The sequence below is a fragment of the Balearica regulorum genome, chromosome 1, assembly GCF_011004875.1.
Source record: "Balearica regulorum gibbericeps isolate bBalReg1 chromosome 1, bBalReg1.pri, whole genome shotgun sequence".
NCBI classification, from domain to species: Eukaryota; Metazoa; Chordata; class Aves; order Gruiformes; family Gruidae; genus Balearica; species Balearica regulorum.
This window is the reverse complement of record NC_046184.1, coordinates 68,527,844-68,540,843: the sequence shown is the minus strand read 5'-3', so window position 1 is coordinate 68,540,843 and position 13,000 is coordinate 68,527,844. Positions and strand designations below refer to the sequence as shown.

The following is a 13,000-nucleotide window of genomic DNA, read 5'->3' as shown; positions in this document are numbered from 1 at the left end:
TAGCTGGAAGTTGAAGCTAGACAAGCGAAGAGTAAAATAAATAATCCTAGAGAAAATGCCTTCCTTTTTAATAGAATACTTAGCATGAATTATGAAAATTGATAAGAAATTCTTCATCATCATAATAAATAAATGTTTCAGATTTTGAGAGGTTAGAAATTGTCATCTATAATTCTGGTAGATAGCAGCTGTCAGCTTCTGCTTATAAATAGTATCGAGTGCTCTAGTGATTGTAAGGACAGGAGAAACGCATAGCCAAAAAATGAAAATTGTAAGGCAGAAGCTCTAGAATTGGCTCTGAAGTTGTGATTTAAAAATTAAATAATACATTTCCTGAAATTCAATCACTGAGCTGTATTAAATGAGCTTCATGTATTTTATTAAAATTTTTCAGTTTTGATTTTTGAGTAACCTACCTTTTTCAAATTCTAAGAATTCCAAAGACTGATATCTCATAATATTTCATAATTTCAATTAGATTAAGTAATTTGTTTAATTTATTCCTGTTCAATATTAATAGTATCTCATTGATTTGATAGCTGCATTATATCCTTCTAGTTTTGTGTAATCTTGTTAGCAACATCATAACTTTGGTGCCTTTTTTTTTCTTCAATGTGATTAATTCATTACTAAATTTCATTTCTTTTAGTAAATGACTTCAGAGTTGTTGAAAGTGGATGAATAGACGTGTACCCTCTTGTCAGTATAAAACTAGCTCTTACTGGGCCTTTGTTAGCTGCTTTTCATGTAACTGGCTTAGCAGAAGATACTTGACTTTGATTTGTTTTTTCTTCTGTTTTTTACAAAATCTCTTCTTGGATAACTTTGTAGCTGAAACTGGGCCTAAAAGTGACTTAATATTTCCTCTTTTGCGCTGCAGTAGAAGACTTTGCTTTATGCATCTGCTATTTAGTGATTCAGTTGTGCCTCCGCTGTTTAATGATTCATTTTTAACATGTGAACATTTTAGTGAAATTACCACTCTACAGATGATACTTAGATCAGGATTTCCTTTTTGTCAAACAGTCTGATAGAGATGGAGGGCGGATAAAAGTAATCTGTTTAGATTTAATCCTGATAAGACATGCAGTGTTTTCATGCTGGTAGAAAGCTTGTAGTGAAATTTGCATTGTATGTATATTTAGTTTTTAGTAATGGAGAGTATGCCAGGTTCCTAGCTAGTTACAGTTTTTCTAATCATCTTAGGTTCTTTTGCTGGTCCTGGGTCTTTGCCATTTTGTGTTCATCATTAATCAAGTAAATGGCCATTAATGCACATTTTTACTACTATTATTTACATTTTTATTTCATTAAATGTAGATTATAGCAGAATATACTACTGTAGTATGAATTTATGTCATCGTTACTCCAGATGATGAGTGTCCAATATGAAAAAATACAGTTAGCATACCTTGGGTACCTGGTATCTCAGATTTTCACGAGATTATTGCCTTCCCACTGATACGTCGTTCTCCCATGCATTAAAGACCTCAGAGTACATTGTGCCATAACAAATGGAGCGGCTGTGTGGTTATTTCTCAGTGTATTTCTGAAGTGTTTATATGTTCTGGACAGATGGGAGAAGTGCAAAAGGAAGAAGAGGAAGATTGTCCACTTCTGAAAAATTTCACTACTGAATGGGTGAGCTGTAAGCTCAGAGGATGTTGGGTTTCAGTCTTAGCTTGCTTTCAGCTGTGCTTCCTAGTCTGGGTTGAAAGTACCATTTGACTGAGGTAAGAAAGTAAGTGTGGGTGGGTGGGTTTGCAGCTCAGCTAACATCTAGGCTGTGAAGGTCCAGGATCTGCAATAACCTGACTTAAATCTTCAGTTAAGATGTGATATATTGGTGGTGGTTTGGTCTGGTGGGACAGACGATTAGTGTCCTTATTCTGTGTACTGAAATGGGTGTGCATTTGTTTCAATTGTATTTCAATATATTAGTAGTAGTTCTGTAAAATCTGAAACAGTCTTTTATACTGGTAATCAAAAAGTTTACTGGTGTTTGTCACTGAGTTGAGGTAAACAACCTTGCTTCCGCTCTCGATTCCAGTCTTTCAGCTTTCAATGACCAGAAGCCCTGCAGTATTTCAATGAGACTGTCGGCTTTCAAATTTATTAGATATTCATAAATAGTCTGGTATGTTTGATCAATTTGGTCGAAAGGTGAAGCTGTTCAACCTGTCTTGCATATTGCTGATGCCACCAGCTGTGGCAGACTAAAAAAAAAAAATAATTGAGAAGATGGAGCAGATGGCCAAAGATAAATACTCTTCTGCATTGGAGATTCTTTTATAACAATCTTGATTAAAGCAAATTTGACTTGTCTGGAGTTTTCAGTCTGCTTGCTGTGTTGTTGTATTGAAGAATATAGTTACTTGTAATATGGACAGCAAGTTTTCAAATGTGTTCTGTCAGAAGGATGTGTAGTTTTGCGTAATAGGTCAATGTTTTGGAACCTTGTGAATTTTTCACACACTTTTCTACTGGTTTGCAGTTTATTATTGGATGCTTATTGGAATACGTTAGAATATTAATGTCGATTTGGAATGCATATTTTAATACTAATATCAGTGTTACAAACCAGATTATTTGTGCAGTTCAGATCAGCTCGTGTTGCACGTTTGTAGAATCACTGGCGCATATTATGTTACTTGCCTTTTTTTAGGTGAATAATAGATATCATTATCACACTTTTCAAAAGCTAATCGTAAAAATGACTGTACATCTTTTAAACGTTATTTATTGGAAGTCTGCAGGATGGCTGATGGTATGTGGGTTTTCTTAGGCTTTTTACCAGTATGCTGTTTTAAACAGCTGAACCATTTTTAGCTATATAAAAGACAACACATGGCTGAAAATTTGAGGGGGAATGGAGATAAGTATTACACTTGTGTCTTACAAACAGCTGTACATTCGTTTTCTTTCCAAACATTAACAAAGCCAACTTATACTTCATATGCCATGGTTTTGGTTCTATGGAATTTGAAGAAATGATTGCTTTTGGATTCTGCTAATATAAGGAAATATTACATGATCAGGGTCAGTGTTGCAATTGTTTTTAAACAGGTATTCAATCCATTTATGCCCCTTTCAAATAAAACGTAGCCCCTAATACGTTTGAAGACGTGTTAGGAATTGCCATTTCTTAGTACAATTAAGGGAGAATTCTGGCCTGCAGTATGGTAGGAGAGGAAAGGGGGAAGAAACACAGCAGCTACCTATTTGCTACCATATCATGTAAAGGGAACATGGATGTTAACAAGGTTGTAGTGATAGAGAGGGGAAGATCCGTGTTAACCCTTTCAGTGCTTCTCCCTTCCCCTTCTCACAGCAAATTTGTGCCTGAGGTTAAAAATAGGACAGTTACCCTGACAAATGTGGACAGATTGTTTTGAGACTGTGTTGTAGATTTATTCCCAGGCTGTCTTTCAAGAGCTATGTAAGAGCTATGGTTGTGAGTGGAAAAAAACTCCCTGTTTATGTTGACTGTGGAAGCTGCACTAACTACAGTTCCATTATGGCTATTACCGTCATGATGGTTAGCGTTGTGTACGTTTGAGAATCTTCAACTAGAAGTAAATTGAAATCTGTTGTTGCTGGGCAAAGCTTCAGGCACTTACTTTAATGGAGGTCTGAACTTAGATAGGGATTTTCTAATCCTGGAGTTGGCTACAGATAATTACTTCTTTGGTGGTGAAAGTAACGGGCAACATTATAGGAAATCTGCAGGGAGGCAGAGGTGCGTCTGTACTACTCTGACAACTTTGATGTATGATAGACCTGAACGTTGTTGAAAACTAAACAGATGTTGCTTATGTATGTTTGCAAGACTACCTGCAGTATACTAGCACTGGAGTCTAATGGATATGATATAACAACTGGAAAAAATGACAGAGGAAAAGGTTTTAAAGAAAAAAGACCTTCTGGTTTACTGTTCTGAAGGAAAGGCTCAAATACCTCTGCCTTCATTGAAGGTTCAAGAGCTTGTAATTTACATCCTTAGAGATATGCCTTTGATCTTTTTTGAAGGATCTGAGATGTCATTTTTATGTTTATAGATGGGGAACACATAAGAAAGAAATTTAAAAATTAATTTACAGGTTACTTTTAAATATCTACCAGGTAGAATTGCTGTTTGAGAAGATGCTTATAGTTTGTGTTTGATGTGCATTTACAGTGTCCATATATGGGATTTGGTTTTATGATAAGGAAGAATGCCAAAGAATTGCAGAGCTCATGAAAAAGTAAGTGATGGGTAAACAAGACTTTTTGTGCTTGCTTTATGTATGTATTTCTGTACATACATGCACATTATATTACTAGGATGGTCATACCTTTCTACTTTAAACCTATATTTACAGACTTTATTGCAAGTAAAATTGTCACACACCTGCATTTTGTATAATCAGAAATAAGTCACTGTATTGCAATACTTTTTCATAGTTTGCTGTGCAGCTTTCCAGCTACATCAGAGTATAACAGTTCATCTGATTTATTTCCTGATGACTCAGAGATGTTTTAAAGAACTGTATTCTTTGGGGGTTTAATATATTTTTCAGTTTGGTGAGATTTTCTTTTTTTTAGTGTTGCTGGTACCTTTTTTCCCCCCCTATGTCAATGTGAGGGCTATCATGAAGGCATACTGTAATAATACAATTTCTGTGATTTTTATCCTGGTTTTAAATCATGGCTGAATTCCTGCTTCCTCATTTCTTAGCAATATGTACAAAATTCACTTTGTTTTTGGAATGTAAAGCAAGACTTTAATTAGCTTTAAATTCATTACTTTTATGTACATAATATTATTTTATGCATGTTATATGATCTTTAATTTTGCAATCAAGTCCGAGATTAAAATTTCAAACAGAACTGTATTCTCAGCTGTATTTTAATCTAACAATATCATGGATAGTTCTTTCACTGTCGCTGCCTTCTTCACATGGCCAGGATGGACAGGGCCCATTCTTCTGCTCTACCATCTGGTTCGGCTAACGGCTTGTTTGCAGTGATCCCTTTCTTATGACTTCATTCTGCAGGTTTTCATGTTTGTTTGGAGGAGGAAGAAGCTGAAGTCTTACAAATTTTTATCAACATATGCAATCTAAATTTTTTAGAGATATAATGTGGAGGATATAGTAAAGGGGCCCAAGAGGAACAGGCAGAGATTCGGTTCCCTGCAGTATATAGAGTTGGACATATTGTGTTACGATTCTTTTAAGGGACAGGAGGAGGGATGTTGTAGAGCCAGGTCTTTCATCCCAAGAAAAGCCATGGGAGGCAGATATGGTCAAGCTGACAGCGTTAGGTACTAATAGAGCGCAATGCAAAGGCACTGTCAGACCTACAAATCTCTCGTTTTGAGGTCACCTGTCCCCAGTCTTAACAGCTTCTGTAGCCAGAAGCACGCTGAGGAGGCGACATCAATTTTAATTGCCAAAGTTACCAAGTGCCCAGAAGGCCATTTATATGCCCTGCAGTACAAGTCCAAACAAGGCTCATCCTCGCACATCACGATCCATACCAAAGTGCTTTAACTCTTCTACCACTATGTTCCAGATGGGATTTGTTATAAAATACTGGATGGGGAGGTAGTCGTGTTTCTTCTATATCTCTTTTTAAAGTAATACCTGCTGCTTTTCATTTTGCAGTGACAAAACATCGTGAAACACAGACTGTGACAATGGTGGGGGTTTGTTTAGGGGGTTTTGTTGGGTTTGCTGTGTATCCTACAGCTCTAAAATGAGTCAGTTGTGACCCAAGAAATAATTGATGGGGATGAATTTACAGAAATAAGCAATAAACCCTAGGAAGCCTAGGGTTTTGACAGCTAATTTTAGTTAACTAGCTCAAGTTTCATTTGGTGGTGATTAGGTACCCTCAAACTGGTAATTTACTACAATAAAAACTATTTTTCAGAGGATTCATGCAATTGTAAACCACGTGTAGTAGTTTATAATAGCAGTGTTGCATATAGATAAAAAATACCCTGTTGCTCAGCCAATTGGCTGTGTGTTTTTAATTCTCAGCATTCTACAATAATAATAAAACAGCTGGGGCAGGAAATTGGTCATTTGCTAGTAGTTAATGACTGATTTGTGTGTGTTTGCCATCCTCCACCACCAACAGAACTGAATAACACTCTAAATTCCCTGCTCCTTCTGGGTATAAAAATTGTGACTGAGTTACAGAAATTTTACTCTATGGCTTAGTGTATTCAAGATTGGAGAAGATTAATCTCATGCCTGGTCAAATTGTGTTTTAATAGAGGGGGGTTTTTTTACACGTTTTAATGTAGATGGGGGGAAAATGGAAATATTAGCATTTTGATTAATTATTGTAAAGTAGTTCTAGTTAAACTTTTTATATTTTATCTGTTTTTTGTCTTGTATGTTCTCTCACCTCCAACTTTCAGCCTAACTCAGCAGGAACAATTCAAAGCACAGCAGGGCACGGGAACAGGAGTTTCCCCAATGATCATTAATTCTGCTAATAACAAAGAAGTGGATATTTTACGGATGCTTACCAAGGCCAAAGATGAGTATACCAAGGTGAGACCTGCTGTCTATAAAAAGAGGACATTTCTTTTCGGCGATATATAATGCCAATATGCTCACACTTTACATTTTAAAACATAGCAGGTTTTTGTTTGTTTTTAAATAGTTTTATTCAAAGTGAAACTGATTTTGGATGGTGTCCTCTCTCATTTTGTTTAGAAATGGCTGGTAGAAAAGTTTTGTCAGAATTTGCTTCAGAAGAACTTCTGAAAGGAGAGCATGTATATGATTGATTCTTTGTTGAATGCAGGGGGAGTAAGAACAAGTATAAATTGGCTTTCATTTTGACCCTCAGAGTGCCTGTGCTTATTGAGTAGCACCTGTAAGTTGTGTCCTCTTTCTGGGTGGAGTATTTAAACCTGCTAATAGTTTCAGTGGTTTGTACAAATAGCTTCCTTCAGAAGAGACCTTCAGCAGTGAAGTTACTGCTTTTAATTGTGGTTGTTAGCTACTTTCAACTACTAATGGAAGGAAATGAAAAGGTTGAAATGTAGTATGATTTCAGCCCATGTGCTGCTTTGGTCTTCTGAGGCTTCTAAATGAAGAGGTAACTAATGGATTAATAATGTTCTGTATTATTGAGCAATCAAAAACATTTTACTTTGGGGAATAAAAATCTAATAATTTTAACTATTCATATATGCGCTGCAAATTGTTACAGAGCCTGGAGATTCCTACTGCCGTCTCCTGTATTTCATATGTGTTGTCATGCAATAATAAAGCTCATAAGTGCTCTGAGTCTAGAGATATATATCTTAAACATAAGCAATTTAAAGAGAGGAAAAAGTTATTTTTCTGAAATGTGGCTACTAACAAGATCCTCAGAAAGATAATAGCAAACTATTTGAGTTATGGTGAAATGTAGTCCTTTTTGTTGTAGTATAGCTTCTTTTGAAGCTTTAGGACCTTCATATTTTCTGTAATAGGGATTTAATGTATTATGGTGGACAAAAACCTCCAAAACCTGGCATCTTCTCTGTGTTTTAATACTGAATCAGTATCTAGTCTTGGTATAAAAGAGTGTGATTTGAGACATTATGAAATGTTTAAGCAGTTTTCATTAAATAACCTTAAAAATACTGTAAATGAAAAACTGGAAAAATATTAGGTTGTCCTCAGATTCTACGAGGAGGAGGTAATAAATCTTTTAAAAAGTTACCTTCCATTTCTACATGAGCACACAGAAAATCAAAACAAAGGAGAGGAAATTCTAGAAGATCTGTTGTTTATAGGATTTTGATTTTTTTTTCCCCTTGCAGATAAGATCTTTTGCAAACTTGCTTCTTACTTCATCTTTAATCTTTCTGCATTTAAATGATTTCTAAGGAAATAACATGAAACTTCGTCTTCATCTGGAACATGAGCACTAGGAGTATCTTACCTCTTAAGAACTGGATATGTGGTTTTTTTCTTGTTCTGTTAGTAGTATAAAATTAGGAAGGGTGTGATAAATAAAGGCAATGACAACCATTTTTGCATTTAATGTCAATATATTTCACAGCAGTCATGTTTTTTTGGCTGCTTTATGACATGTACATCCTTGCTAGTGTATGTCTTGTGACTTATAATGCTGATGTGCTGAAATCTGTTATGAAATATGTTGTTCTCCTTTTTTAATTCTGTGTGGTTTTTGGAGGAGAAAATGTTTTAAAGTGTTGGGAGTTTTCAGGTGCTTTAGCTTTTGATTTGTTAACTGTGTGAAAGACTTGATAGTAGGATCCAGAAGGCCTAGCTTTCCAGAGGGCACTGTGCCGTACTCAGCCTGGATGATGCAGAGCTATGCTACTATTCTTAAACAATCTGAATTGGTTCTGTATGTCTCATTTAAACAGGGCTCAGACTGAAAATCCTTTCTGCTACTGCTCTTCTTTGAGACAGTTCTTGTCCTCCTTAGCCCCTCTCATCTGCAGAGCATCTTGTACACCTTCATGTGAATGTTCATTAATATTGTCTTGTGGCTGCTTTACATCAGCTAGGTAGAAATCCCTAGTTTCCAGGGCTTTCTCGCTCTGTGCTCAAGCTCTGACAACTTCAAAACTTAGTCACTTTCAGCATAGCCACATATCTACAAAGCTCTTCCAAGTTCCATTAGGTCTTGGCTCTCCTTCTCTCCTTGTATCAAGTCTTCTAGCATCTCCTCATTGTACTTGATAGATCTTTGCAATTCATGTGTCTCAAAGTGAGGTTTTTGCTGCAAAGCATGAAATTGGGATGTGACATGGCATTTGCTTCAGGAGAACTGCAATACTGAGGTACCATGCCTATCCATCGTTTCTTTCCTTTGACAATGTTCTGTTCAGCTTGAGCTTCATACTGTACAGGTAGACTATGAAATCTCACAACACAGAGCAGTTGTTTGCCTCGGATGCCTCTGTCTATACTAAACTTGCCTAAAACATCCTTAGTGGTGGTCTTGTTCTTTTTGATTAACGTTTACCACATACATCTGTGGGTTTTTTCCAGTGTTGCTTAGCATTTCTTTGACTTGATCGTAGAACCTTTTGATTTCTTACACATCTTTTGTAGGAGCATAACTTTGAACGAGACACATGACTAAAGGACAGACCTGTGAAACAAGATGTAGTTATTGTCAGATGTCAGAGCTGATGAGTACTCTTCTGGTTCCATCACTAAAGAGCATAGTGACATTTCTTTCATGCTGCTTTTTGCTGTTTGATGATGATGGCATCTCATATCTTCTTTACCTGTCCACCTGACAGTTGCTTAAAATGTCATGCTGGTGCTCCTAATTTACTCATCAGCAAGGCTATGCTACTACCCATCTGCCAAAATGACCTTATATTCTGAGCTCGAGTAGTTGCAGATTCCTTTGAAATCATCACAGGCTTTTTTTTTTCTCTTCAGTATACTTCCCTGGTTTTGATACCAACTTACTAGCCATGTTAGCAAATCATGGGAATGATACCAAGTCAGGTCAATGTCATTCTGTATAGGCCTTTGTATATACTGCTGTTCATTTTGCTGAGGAATTTGGTCTGAAAAATGCTCCTACAGTGATAACTCTGTTAAACACTACTGCTTCTCACCTCATTTTTATATGCTTAGTTCTGTGATCATGTAGAGATGACAGTGGAATCTAAGGTACTCATGGTTTCTGAAGAAGTCAGCCTATTAAAATATCCTGGAGAGATAATGGCCAAATGGATTTATTTAAATTCTGCAGAATTTATTGTGAAATATGCAAGAGTGTGTTATCCATCATGTTAAAGAAAAAAGTTTAAATACATGCTAATGTTTTTTTCCCAAAAAGCTATGCTGAAAAATAGCACTGAGAAGGAGAAATATTGAAGAAAAGACAGCATCCTGTAGAAGGAGAACAATTTGGGAGGAAAAAAGCTATTTAACCTTACTGAAGTTTGGTCTATGGAATTATGATCTGTCCAATCTAAAAAAAGATTCACTTGTTTTAGTATAGATCAAATAGGGGCTATGGGAAGCACGTATTTGAACTATGAAAAAAACTTTGATAATGACAATTAGACATCTTACCTAGTTAATTAAGTGAATGAGAGACAACGTAAGTCACCAGTCAGAAACTAAGTGGGGAAAGTGATTTAAGAATAATTCAGTCATTTGTCCTAGTGTGTTTAAAATTAAAAAAAGTTGATGAGGTTCCAGAAGGCTCTGTACTAGGACATTGTTGTGGGTCCATATGTATTGCTTGGAAATGATAAAATAAAGCTTGTAGAAAACAAACAAAAAATAAAGTTACTCAAATTCAAGGATAACAGCGTGTAAGCTTGGAAGACCTAAGAAAACAATTTGTTTAAGCAGAGCATTGATAAATGTAACTCGGAGCTACTTTTCCTTAGTGTAAAAGGTTTAATAGTTACGTTAGTATTGTAGGCTTGTCTTCTACACTTCTTTTTCATGGCTTCTTTCTGTTAGGATTTTTCATAGCAGTCCATTTGTAACTATTTTAAATATGAATTGCAAAGCAAAACTGAAACTTCAATTAAGTGTAGATTTCTGTCAAGCGCTTCCATTAATCAGGCTTTGAATCGTAGAGAAGGGAGGTAAGCATGGACTAGCTTTAAAAGAAAACTCTTTTGCTGACCATGAATAGTCTTTGGACTTAGCTCTTTATTTGAATTTTGGGACATCTTAGGCATCAAACTTGCACTGTACTATGAGATGAGTCGAAGAGCTCTGGGTGAATAAGATACCAAATTCTAGTAAAATTATTTCTTTGGTGTGTGTCGTCCCCCGTCCCCCCCCGAGAAGGCAAAATATGTAGCTGAGTTAAATATATTTACATGTCAAATGTGGCCTGCTCAGATTAGCCGTGAGCCACTTGCTACGTGGTTTTATATTTAACTGAAATTCAATTTTGCTGTGAAGCTCTGCATTACTGTGAAAGTCAGTACTTTGTTTTTCATGTTTTTTCCAATCTAGTGCTTAAGGAGGTTTCTCACCTTATGCAGTAGGAGTATAGCAGGAAAGAAGAGACAGGTGCTTGTTCTTTCTTCAAACCAAATAGCTAACCACTCTGTGGCATGATTGTCTGTGCATGCTTTAAAGCTATTTCTAAGACCAACATTTGAACCAAAAATTGTCATACAATAGAAGAAAGCTAGGTACACGAGTGGAACTACACTTCTACTTTGCAAGATCGTGTCTTCAGAAATTCATTGGAAAAGTCCTTGACCATCCAAACACCTGCAAGATGATTTTTCAGCACAGACTCACAAAATCATTAAGATTGGAAGGGACCTCTGGAGATAGTCTAGTCCGACCTCCATGTTTACAGGAGAATCAGCTAAAGTGTGTTGCTCAGGGCCATGTTAAGTCAGGTTTTAAATAGCTCCATGGACAGAGACTCCACAACCTCTCTGGGCTACTTGTTCCAGTATTCAAACATCCTTAAAGTGAAAAAAAAAAAAAAACAACCAAAAAACAAAAAAACAAAACAAACAAAAAAACCCTTAAGTTTAAACAAGATTTTGTATATTCTGGTTTTTGCCTTTTGCCTCTTGTCTTCACTGGGCACCACTGAGAAGAGCCTGGCTTGGTTGTTCTTTACTTCCTCCCATCAGGTATTTATACGCATTGATATTAACCCTGAGCCTTCTCTTCTAAAGTCTCCTTGCTTGACAGGTGCCCTAATCAACTTCATAGACTTTCAGTGAACTCCCTCGTGTGTCTGCATCTGTCTTGTGCTGGGAGGCCCAGAACTGGGCGTAGCACTGCAGTGCTTAGTAGAGGGATCTAACCAGTGGTCTTACCAGTGCTAAGTAGAGGTGAACCTCCCTTGATCAGCTGGCCATGCTGTACCTAATGCAAGCCAGGATGCTGTTGGCCTTCTTTTGCCACAGTGGCACGTTGCTGATTCATATTTGACTTCTTCTCCACCTGGGTCCATTTCTGCAAAGCTGCTTTTCAGTCGGTCAGCACCAACGTGTACTGCATGGGGTTATTCTTCCTCAGTTTCCCTTTGTTGAACTTCATGTTCTTGTCAGCCCATTTCAGAGGGACCTTGACAGTCTGGGGAATGGCAGCACAACCATCTGGTCTATTAACTACACATCCCCATTTTATATTGTCTGCAAGCCTGCTCTGCCCCAACCTTCAGGTCATTAATGAAGATGTTAAACAGTATTGACCGCAATGTCAAACCCTGGGGTACACCACTAGTGACTGACCTCCAGCTGGACTTCATGCCAACAATATTTTGAGTCCAGCAGATCGGATAGTTTTCTATCCACCTCAGTGTCCAGTTACATAGTCTGCATTTCATCAGTTTGTCTTTGAGGATGTTATGGGAGATAGTGTCAAAAGCTTTGCAAAAGTCCGGGTAAACAATATCCACTGCTCTCCCATCATCCACCGAGCCAGTCATCTCACTGTAAAAGGCTATTGGGTTGATCAAGCATGATCTCCCCTTTGTAAATCCTGGCTACTCCAAATCACTTTGTCCTTAATATGTTTAGAAATGGCTTCCAGTAGGAAGTCATTTGTTTCATCACCTTCCCAGGGATCAAGGTGAGGCAAACTGGCCTTAAGTTCCCCAAATTCTCCTTCGTGCCCTTCTTGAAGATAGTGCTGATATTTGTTTTCTTCCAGTCCTTGGGAACCCCACTTGCTGCCACTACCTTGCAAAAATAGAGTGGCTTCTCAATGAGAGAGGCAGCTCTCTCAGCTCTTATGAGTGCATCCCACCTGGTCCCACGGACTTGTGTACATCCATTTTGCTTACGTGCTACCTAACCTGATCCTCCCCTATAGAGGGTAAGTCTTCATTACTCCAGACTTTCCCAGCAGCCTCAGGGGCCTGGGATTCCTGAGGACAAATGTTGCAAAGACAGCACTGAGTACGTCCTAGAGCCTCTCGAGTACCCTCGAGAACTCAACTTCTGTTTTACTGAGCAGCCCTGGAACCAGTGTGCCTTTGTTTACTGTTGCAGGAGGTGTCAGAAATGCATTAA

At 37.3% G+C, this 13,000-nt stretch overlaps 1 protein-coding gene across 2 annotated transcripts in view; it reads left to right on the top strand.

Annotated features, from left to right (window-relative positions):
* The window catches only part of DCP1B (decapping mRNA 1B), a 54,358-nt gene that overhangs the window by 21,292 nt on the left and 20,066 nt on the right, over nucleotides 1-13,000 (top strand). For both annotated transcript variants that reach the window (XR_012836150.1, XM_075756918.1), the window contains exons 4-5: nucleotides 4,178-4,244; nucleotides 6,413-6,548. Coding sequence is in view for 1 of the 2 variants with exons in the window: in XM_075756918.1 (XP_075613033.1) it covers nucleotides 4,178-4,244; nucleotides 6,413-6,548 (203 nt within the window). In the remaining variant the exon portion in view is untranslated. The remainder of the gene's footprint in view (nucleotides 1-4,177; nucleotides 4,245-6,412; nucleotides 6,549-13,000) is intronic.